The sequence below is a fragment of the Citrus sinensis genome, chromosome 7 (assembly GCF_022201045.2).
Source record: "Citrus sinensis cultivar Valencia sweet orange chromosome 7, DVS_A1.0, whole genome shotgun sequence".
NCBI classification, from domain to species: domain Eukaryota; kingdom Viridiplantae; phylum Streptophyta; class Magnoliopsida; order Sapindales; family Rutaceae; genus Citrus; species Citrus sinensis.
Window position 1 is genome coordinate 25,935,910 of NC_068562.1, and position 10,898 is coordinate 25,946,807.

Consider the following 10,898-nt stretch of genomic DNA (forward strand, 5'->3'; position numbering starts at 1 on the left):
TGTTGTACAGGCTGGTGCTATGATGCTTGTTACAAGGTGTCTTTCGTTTCTTTTATATAGCAACTCAATCTTGATCTTCTACTCTCAGTTCTATTTTAGCGTATAGATTAGATAGATTTGTAGGCCTTCTGATTTCTTGATCATTGCTTCTTTGACTTTGTTGACCTCTCATAAGTGGTGATCAACGTTGTTTGTTGGGTTGTTAATTTATAATATTAAATATACGGCATGGTCTCATGGTCTAAACCATCATCTAGCTGGTCCCACCAAATCCATGAATCGCAGCCGATTACTTTTTTTTTTCAAAGTACATTTTTTGCCGTCGGATACTTGTTTGATTCCTAGATGCTAATTTATTTCCCCGTGAGTCACGAATGGGATAATAACAACAGGTTCCCTTGGTTTTTATATTTTCTCAATAAAGGATACACTTTATTCATTTCATTTGTATCAAATAGGTCGCTGAGTGGGTGATCCCAACCCAAATAATCAACTACGTTAATAATGTTAGAATTTTGAGTTTTGACCATGTTAATTAATGCAAGAACTGATGAAATAATCAACTACGTTAATAATGTTAGAATTTTGGGTTTTGACGTTGATAATTAATGCAAGAGTATGTGATAAATAAAGTGTTATATCAGAGCAGATATTTTGATAAATATATGGGAGTCATTCATTAATAAGGTGGTCGATTATTTCCCTTCCTGCACTTTATGTAATACTTCAAATCCTCATTTTTTTCCGAATGTTTTGGAGTAGATTTGTACCATGATAGTATCATAACAAAATTGATCTAACAGGTATTGACAATTTTATATGTTAAGTACCAATAGACAGAGATGGTTGGTACTATTGGGTACTGACAAAAGACTATCTACTGATTAAGAAAAATACTAAAAGGGGAAAAAAAACAACTAGGGACTTATTTGTTATAAAAGGAAAAAGTATTCATTCTTTAGAAAATGTCTTCTATGTTACTATTCCCTCATGAAATTGTCAAACATTTACACTCCGAAGTTGACTTGACCAAGTTTTGTTGAGTATTTGGTAAAATTAATATTCCCTTGCTGAATAAGTCTTTGACAAGTTTTGCATGTTAATTGAGCGTGAAATCTTTGTTGTGTAGTAGCCAATAAGCAGCAAACTTCATAGGCCGAAGTTTGTTTTTCTCAACAAGTCTTTTTCTTCTCTTTGCTTATTCATTGAATTCTTTCTTTGAATTCTTTCTTCTTTATGGGCCAAGACTAGCAAATACCAAAATGACATCTTATCACCTAACATTTCAAATTAATTTGTCTATGATCCATCTTATTTTTGTAATATTCTTTGGTTGTAAAAGCAAAAGATTAATTTTGAATTGCAATTAAATAAACTTATTTTATCAACAAATGAATTAAAATTTGCGAAGTCCAACAATTAATTTGAAATACTAGAGGTGAAAAAAAAAATCTCTTCATTGGGGTTATACTTAATTCTCGTTCAAAGTAAACAACACTGAGTAATGCTGCCATCAAATTTGAGCAATCAAAGCATATGTAACAAGAATTGACTCTACCGTTATGGTACAGTAGGAGTCTCCTCGCATGTCGCAAATAGAGATGGCAACGAGGAGAGAAGGGGAGTGGATCGACTTCTCATACTCATCTCTAATACTTTGTTTATTTCCTTGAATCTTTCCTCTCACCAGTATAGTTTCTTCAGGAAAGAGGATAGGCATATCCAAATAATAAATGGTGATCCTCAAATGTACATGATTCTTGAATCATAAATACTATTATTTTTCTAATTTAATTTGATCATATTTAAAGTAAAAGTATAAAATCATATTACTAACACAAAAACATCAAAATAAATTAAAGTAATCAATAATTTCTATCAAACTAAGTCAATGTCATCAAACTCAAGTAACCACAGCTGCAAAGTGCAATGACTGACAAAATTGAGCTACCACATAGTATTGTTTCCTACATTCAAAGGTTTCAAAACTATTTACAGCCATGAATATTTGATTAATCACAAGAACATTTACCACGTAAATTAACTCATGAAATCTGTTAATTACAAATTCTAAATTTATTATCATATTTCTTAATTTATGTTATTATATTTAACATCCAACAGAAAACATTACGAACAACTTGAGAAGTGTGACTCATAGTTGGCTTTTTTTTTTTTGGAGGGGGGGGAGGGGATTCCTGCCAATGAGAAGTTAACATGCAGTATAAACTCATCACAAGCACAGTGTGTTCTCGAAAGAGACAGAGAGACTTGAGACTGAAAATGGCATTCCAAATAAATAATACATTTCAAACTTCAATAAGATTTAAAGTGTTTTACAGTAGAGTGAACAATCAAGAACATAAATTTCTGGAATACCATACATTTATGACTCCAGAATGTGAACGTACATACCCAAGTCTAAGCGTAATCATTGAAACAATTGAAGACATGAGATCTAATTGTGGAATCACGTATACAAAGAACCCACAGGATATTGACAGGGGAATAAATATAATTCAATGCTCTCTTGCAAAATACAGAAACTCAAAATACAAAAAGGAACCCTAACATCCATCGGAATATAATGAAAGAATTAATGAAAAACCATTGTAAAACAAATGACAATGTGTCAGAACCCCCCAGCCCTCTGATATCTACAACATTCCCAAGCTACAAGCTTTGGTTTCACAAAATTTCTTTCTTGTCTATGACAAATCGGATCGTGCAGCACTGCATGAAGCAATTTGAGCTGGAAGAGCAATGTCTTCTGCAACTTCACAATTATGACCATAAACTGAAACCAAAAGACACCTAAACGCATTTTTTATTCACGTATCCTAGTCACAGTTCAACCCACAAATTTCTAACACGGGGCCATCTTTGGAGACAAATGGGTTTATTCTGACCCACATGAGGGTCAAGATTGAGGCAAGCAGAATCGACCACACCAAGATAATGGTAGGCATCCGATCCTGTTTTCCTAGTAACCCCTTGAGGAAGGGGTAGAGGTGGATGATGACCCAAAGGGCAAAGAATAGCCTTCCAAAAAGTGGGCCCCATGAATCATACCCGTTATTGATGGCATCCGAGATCCCAACTACAACCCCGACTACATTAATGATAAACAAAGTCGTGGGAGGGATTAATAAGGATGTCCACTTGAAGAGGTAAAGCTCAGAAAATTCACCATCATCTGCTCCTTTAGAGGTAACTGTGAAGTTTGTACTGACACCAGCCAAAACCTTTAGTAGACCCTGGAAGAGAGCAAAAAAGTGCGACGAAGCACCTCCAATCACCCAGAACTGCTCGTTTCTCCACCAATCATCTATGCCAACACCACCCCACTGCATCTCAAGGATACCAGTTGCAGCAATAGATATGAAGAGACCAATAAAGACGAGACTAGCATAGTTGCTAATCTGTAGACAGTAAAGAATGCTGAGTCAGCAAAAAAGTCCGTTTGACTATGAAGCAAATACAAGACAGAAAAAATGGTTATAAGTGGAAGATTTCACCAGTAATAACCAAAACTTTCCAAATTTGATGACATGTAGGCTACATATATGAACAAGCTAAGCTTAAAAAAAATAATAATAAGAAACTTAGTTATGCACCTAGTTCAGCTATAAGCAACCTAGATTTTGCACATTGGCGTTGCAAGTTCAAGGCAAGATGACTTACCAATCAGGATACACTAATAAAATCAAAAGGATTTTAATCCCACAATTTAGGTGCATCTAACATGTTTATGATCCGTATGTCACAGTGTTTAAAAATTGCAAGAAACAAAGCCACGAACATAGTTTCAATGCAGGAATAGACAAGTATAACATTTGAGACATATGCAACTCATAATCCACAACATTTCTCCTCAAACATGAAGTTCATAGTTTCAAAAACGTGGATTGTTACCTCAGGAACAATGAATTTCCCAGTGAGAAGGCAGAAGGCAGGTAGCGTACAGTAAACAATCAAAGGAATGGAGGTCCAAGGGTACACAACTGAGTTTATATATGAAAATCTCTCCAGCAATTTCAACCCACCCCCATAACCATACCAGATTGGGCAATGTCTGCTCAAGAATATCTCAACAGATCCCAAGGCCCACCGAAGAACCTGGTGTAGACGATCTGAAAGATTGATAGGGGCTGATCCCTTAAAGCAAGCCCGTTTGGGAATGCAGTATACAGATCTCCAACCATGGCAGTGCATCTTGAACCCAGTCAGGATATCCTCAGTCACAGAACCATATATCCAGCCAACCTGGTACAACATTTAAATGTTTAGTCACAATGATAGAACTCACATATGATAAGTTCACTTTAAAGTCCTCAGTTTTTACTCACTTCCTTTCCCCATTCTGTTTTATCTTCATAACCACAGCTGATCACTTGGATTGCTTCTTTCAATAGTGAAGCTCGCTTGAGATCTCCAGTAACTCCACCATCTTCCAAAAGAGTAGAATCTACAAAAACCGGAGACTGCCCGAACTTCTTCTCCAACTTCATTCGGGACATATCAGATGGTTTCTCAGCATTTGTTTCTGCAACAACAGTTCAGTCTTAATTGCCAGGAACGTTTTTCAAAAGTCACAAACATAATACAACTATGCAAGTACGAAGTTGCTCTTGCACATAAGTAGAGATTTACCTTCTACGCCCTCTTCAATATTCTCAAGAGCATGTATTTGCTTCGATGCTTCCTTATTCTTTGACTTCTTTTTCTTATCCTTCTTTGGCTGCTTTGCTTTCTTGTTTTTCCTAGATCCACAACACAGACAGCACCACTTTGGCCAGCAATTGCAGGTCTTGCCAGGAGGCTTCTTCTTGACAGGAGCATCATAACCGTATAGTGCTTGCCTTCTGAAAACACACCCAGTTCCGACATATATTGGTCCTTGGATACCATCCAATCCTTTCATGTTGATCTGTTTGCATTAGGAAATTAGCTTCTCTATAGTAACAGTAATTTTCTTGTTTTAAACTAAAGGAAAGAGGGGGGTGTGGGGGAAAGAGAGAGAAATGAACATACGTCAAAGAATACAACATTCCGGTTTGAGTATCGATCATGACGATCAATACCATCAAATCTTTGTGGAAATTGCACATAGCAAATCTTTTTCCCCGATTGAGGGTCCATCATGAAGCACATGGCTTCTCTAAGTGCTTTGCTGTTGTTAATATAATGATCACAATCCACATTGAGAAGATAAGGAGCATTCGAGAGAACTGCAGAGACCCGTACCTTCAGAGACAATAGTCAAACAACACATCATTAGTCATGGCCCCAGCCTTTTTAAAAATATGAGAAGCAAAAGCCAGGAAATGATTATTCAATAAGCATTGATTACATTAAATTTTTAGCCTTACCAGCGCATTCATGGCCCCAGCCTTTTTGTGGTGTTCAAAACCTGGTCTTTTCTCACGAGAAACATAAACCAAACTAGGTAATTCATTTCCCTCTACATCCCGGACACCACTTTGACCAAGGAAGACCTGTAAAAGAAACAACTATATTTGTTCACTAACTTGGTAGGGATTAAAGGACAGCAAATAATACATTGCTCATAATACAATGGTCAAAAGAGCTTTTAGTTGAAAGAGAAAATCATCTGACCTGAATCATGCCAGGATGGTCTCGTACATTGTTTCCAGGCCACGGAGTTCCGTCCTGCATTGTCCAACCCTCCTCAGGAACCTTTTGTGCCGTTGCAACCAGTGCATTTATCCTGATTTTGAATTCTTCATATTCTCTCTGTAACAGATAAATAATACAAGATAATACAAGTGAATTACATCATTATTGCGAAGTCTAAGGAATTTTTTTATTAAGACCAGAAGATCAATTAGGGACAATAATTATACAATAATATATAACATCTTTGATTGATTCGAAATGCATGAATTCTTGTGGAACTCAAATCTTCAGATAAGTCAAAAATACTGCTACATAAAAATAAGTAACAAACCTTCATTGCACGCCTTTCTCTAACAAATGCTGGATGAACTTTGTTTCTCAAATAGTCAATCTTCTGAGAAAAATACCACTCTGGAGCTCGGGGCTCAATATTAAACTTTTTACAGAAAGGTACCCATTTCCTAGCAAACTCAGATGTCTCAGAGAGTGCCTCAAAAGTAAGCATGGCAGCACCATCATCAGAGACATAGCATGCAACTTTATCGACTGGATAATCAACCGCAAGGATGGACAGAACAGTGTTTGCAGTGATCAGAGGAGGTTCTTTCATAGGATCAACAGTACTCACAAAAATGTCTACTTTGGCTAACTGCGATGGTTTCCCTTCTTTCTCATACCTGTAATTTAAGGTGCGACTAATGAGACAACATTCCATAAACTAAAGGCGAAAAACAAAGACAATAGACAGAGGGGAAAATTAGAATAAAGCCCAATAATCATCTTTAAAATATAAACAAAAGAACTAAATGACATCGGCTCCAAATACCTGAGTGATAGCCGGTCAAGGTATGTTTCTCGCGTTATTGGGTACCATTTTGGAAACTGATCTAGAATCCACGATACCCCAAACCATATTTCACAGATTACTGATGTCAACCAGAGGGCATATGCATTATTTACTGGATGGAGAATTCTATAGTGGAAAAATAAGCCAAGGATTACAAGGCGGAGTATGATTATCAATCTGTATGGGCTTATCTTGCTTGAAGGAATTGGTAACTTCCTTGAGAGTGGCTGCCTGCCCTCATCCATCCTGATAATGTGCATCAATAAAACTAGTCAGTACCATACTTAAAATAGGCATCATAACATTAATTACAACTTATTTAGGCACAGTTACAAATAAAGTCTAACATGATAATTCTATGTAACTCAACCGTGTTCACAGAATGGAACTCTATCATGTCCATGGAAGCCTTATGGTATACACTTAAGACAAAAGGAAACACGGGTATTCTCTGATAACTTTCTTACATTTGAAGCGGACAGCTCTCCCAAGAAGTCAAACTCGGCACAAAAAGAAAAATGAAAAATGGTTTATGCAAATAGTTAATCTATAGGAACTAGGAAGACAGGCCATGTTTATGCTGCAGAAATGAATAATAATCAGAGCACATTTAAGGCAGTTTCAACCTATTCAGTCCAGTCCAAGAGGCAAAGGTATAAATCTCTGAGCATTCGAGATCATGGAAGATGATAAAGTCCAATGCCAAAAAAATGTATATAGCAGGCATTTAACTTAGCAGTTCTCTAGAAGGCACCTCAACTAAGGACAGTATGAAACAGCAAACTTGCTTCTGAAGAGGCCAACATTTTATCCAAGCATTCGTCTGCTAAATATGCACATGACCAACCATGTCTCAAATATACTTGCACAACTTTAATTCAGATTATAAGGATGCTCAAATCCTCATTTTACGTACAAATGAAACTTCTTTTAAACAGAAATTGTAATTTTTCCTCTTTTATCTCAGTCACAGCATTGCACCCCAAGGGCTTCAACTTCTAATAAAAGACCAGGTATGAACAAAAGCGTCATTTCTGTCTCCTTATTTCTCTTACTAGCAGTATTGACACACCCAGCAGCCAGCACAACTTGACACAGTTAAACCAAATCTTTATTTTAAATTGCTTCCAAGGCTAGTCAAGGCAGATATCATGAAAAAAAATGAGTGGCAAAATAGGGAGGCCTAATATCTGCAGCATGCAGAACTTATTTCGATAACAAGGTGTTGTACCCACTTGTTCTGAGAACAGATAAACTTCAAGCAGGATCTGCCCCCTCTGATTGGTCTACAAAGTCCTTTGTGTCTTACCTAAGATTATGTGATATTATGCAAAATCTATAGAGTTTCTTATTCCAACAACAACCAAAAAAAAAAAAAAAAAAACTCTTAAGACAAGAAAATAGTCAAATAATACATCAGATTAAAATGGTCCCAAGTATCACTTACATGGGCAAATCAGAATCATCCAGTTCACCACCATCAAAGTTTCTACCGTCGCTTCCTCCTTCATGCTTAACCACCTGAAGTTTTTCGTTCTGCCTTTTCTTCCACTCTTCCATTCGATCTTTCCATGCAACACTCCCATATCCATATACAGCAATGTCTTTCTGAGGAACCATCGGTCTCGGTTGCACTATGAGATGAAAATCAGCAATTTACCATAAGGCAATAAGTAATGCAACAGCTAGAAATCATAAGGATATGCAAATAGAGAACAAAAAAAGGACCTACAAGGTGTTGATGGATCAGTAAAAGGCATTGGATGAACTCTATTTCCATGACCCATATATGGGGGTACAATTAGGGCGTGTCGATCAGAAGAAATATCATCATCCTAAAACCAAGAAAACAAAAAGGATTCAGTATGATGCAATCATTGCATCACCAAAAAAAACATATGCTTGTGTAACACTAGAGATGAAGATTCTAAAAAAGAAAAACACAGAGACACAGAATAGTTAATAAAATTCACCTCTTCTCCGTAAGTCAAGAGAGGAATATTAGAACTAAGAGGAGCGGAATCCAGCTCTGAGCGTGTGGGGATTCCAGATGCATTAAGGCGAGCAGAGAGGGCCGCATCGCTGACATGTTGTGGACCAAAACCATCTAAGTTTCCATAATCAAACTCGTGATCCAAATCGTCAATGTCATCTTCCTCCTCATCACCTTCAACCCTTGGGCTACCTGCAATTTATGTCACGAGTTAGTCAGCTTCTATGTACTGCAGGACTCATGGCAAGAATATCAGACAAAACTCACCTTTTAGGCGCTTGTATCTGGTTTTGCACTGTGGGCAGGCCTGATTCCCCTCTCTTCTCTCGTACTCATAGCAGGGCCTGCATACAGGAAAGGCACATTCATTGCAAGCAACAAATGGCTCCCCATTATCTGTAATCTCAATTTCGTCCTCACATATCTGACAAGTTTGTCCACTCAATTCTTTCACGGACTTTATCTGAACACACCCAAACAAGTGAGCTCATTAGCTTAATGCAAGTTATTGTGACTGCTCGGCAAACCAAATAAAAATGTAGAGGACAAACAATGCAATTGCCAATTGGGTGATCATAGGATATAAAGACATACCTCAGAAGAGCAGAATATTCAACTGATATTTAAATAGAAATTTAAACTGAGAATCTACTTATTCTAACTGTCCTTTTCAAGTTCAAATTTTCATCATTTTATTGAAGTGGTCGTCGAGTAAGCAAGCAATTTCATTATTACCACAAATAATCCAAACAAAATGGTAGTTAACTTATCTACTAAATTTTTTTTTATTTATTGAAAGTTCCTATCCCCAGAACAGCGTCCTATGCTTCCTTTCAAGACTCAAATAATCCACTGCATTTGAGAACTCAGATCATGGTAATTTACATGTGGCTTCTATAACAGTTACAATCATTCCAAAAAAATATACAAATTTCTTTTGAATATCCAAAAAATTAGGAGATTCTTAAATAACAAAATTATGAGAATCAGCAAATACATCAGAAGCACAATCGATGGTTTGCTTTCAAAATCACACCAAATCTCAGTCATCTAAGCTAACATCAAAACTGAAACTCATAGCAAATCTAGAAACCAACAACAGGAAACTGGTAGCTTCACAGTTAACGTAAATCAGCAAAATTAAGCTCAAATTCACATCAAAAGTCTCACATTTATTTAGAAAATGGATCCATGTTAGATTAAAAAACACTAATATGCAACATAGCCAAAGTTATGATCCAATAAAAATGAAAACCAAATCACAGTAGAACATACATCACTTAAATCAGAAAAAATGCACTTCAAAACTCATCAAACACCAATTAAAAAATAAAAATTGAAAACCAACAAGATACATTTTTGGAACAAACCCAGATCAGAAAACAACAAAAAGATCCAGATGGGTGTACATCAAAATAAAGCAAAAACAGAAGAGGGATTATAGAGTGCTTACTCTTGCAGTTTCATCGGCATTAATCAACACAAACTCATTTCTGTTATGAGACCCTGCAATGAGCCTCCCTCCAGTGGCCATGACTCACCACCGACACTCCAAAAAATAGAATTAAAAAAAAAAAAAAGCAGACCAAGCTCAGTCCTCAAGATCCAGTTTCGTTGGTTTTCCAAAACGCTACATACAGTTAAAAAGCAAAAACACAGAGAAAATGAAGAGAACAAGGCAATGCTTTATGGTTTGCTTGAGTTGGGCAAGCCCCAATTTCTCTCTTAAGATTTTTAAGAGAGAAAAAGGAACAAAGTGCTGAGTTTTTTTTTTCTTTTTTTTTCTCTCAAAAAGAGTGAGAGAGATGGTGGTGTGGGTGCCTATGTGGGTTAAAATGAAGACGCGTGACTATTTGTGTTAAAATGGAGACGCGTAATTGAGAAGGAGAAGATGAGTGTGCCAGGGAGACAACAGAAAAGAAAATCAATTCATCAAATTAATTATTTCCCATAAATTAAAAAAAAAACTAAAATAAATAAATTAAAGAGAAGAAGCGAAGCAGCGGCAGTGGTGGAAAGCTAGCGAAGATGGGTGGGGTCCAGTGGAGTGATGGCGACTCTGTGCCTGTACGATCTGCCCCCACCAAAGTTAGTGACAGCAGGATGCATCTATTTTTTCCAGAGGAGAAAGAGAAAGAGAAACAGAAGTGTCATTTTTATATTTGACAATTTCAAAAAACAAATTAGGGTTTTTCTTTTGTTTTCTTCTTCAGAAAATTTTGTGAGTACAGTTTGGTTTGTCGTGTTCTTACTTCTGAGTTTTCTCTCCAGCAGACCCTTCCTCTTACCTTTTGGTTGTGGGGGATTTTATCATTGAGGTCCTTTACTTTTTATGTTTTCAGTATAAAATCATGTTTCGTTGCTAATATAACTAAAAGTGCCCTTTTGACATTGAATTTTAGCGTGAGTATCATATCA

At 36.5% G+C, this 10,898-nt stretch overlaps 1 protein-coding gene across 1 annotated transcript; it reads right to left on the reverse strand.

Annotated features, from left to right (window-relative positions):
* Positions 1–2,284: 2,284 nt before the first annotated feature.
* On the reverse strand, positions 2,285–10,635 carry LOC102610101 (cellulose synthase A catalytic subunit 2 [UDP-forming]). Its single transcript, XM_006464470.4, has 14 exons — positions 9,934–10,635; positions 8,748–8,943; positions 8,461–8,672; positions 8,220–8,322; positions 7,935–8,121; positions 6,467–6,733; positions 5,972–6,317; positions 5,620–5,757; positions 5,373–5,498; positions 5,035–5,247; positions 4,654–4,930; positions 4,350–4,546; positions 3,916–4,266; positions 2,285–3,422 (listed from the first exon to the last, which is right to left on the reverse strand). Exons 1-14 carry the CDS (start codon positions 10,012–10,014, stop codon positions 2,841–2,843), a joined length of 3,276 nt encoding a protein of 1,091 aa, XP_006464533.1. The 5' UTR covers positions 10,015–10,635; the 3' UTR covers positions 2,285–2,840.
* Positions 10,636–10,898: the final 263 nt, after the last annotated feature.

Bases quoted from the DNA above. Each gene is read 5' to 3' on its own strand.
- LOC102610101 (XM_006464470.4), bottom strand. From the start codon at position 10,014: ATGGCCACTGGAGGGAGGCTCATTGCAGGGTCTCATAACAGAAATGAG. The intron at 8,944-9,933 runs GTAAGCACTCTA...GGGTGTGTTCAG, and splicing joins ATGCCGATGAAACTGCAAGA to ATAAAGTCCGTGAAAGAATT. The intron at 8,323-8,460 runs GTGAATTTTATT...TCTTGGTTTTAG, and splicing joins TCTTGACTTACGGAGAAGAG to GATGATGATATTTCTTCTGA.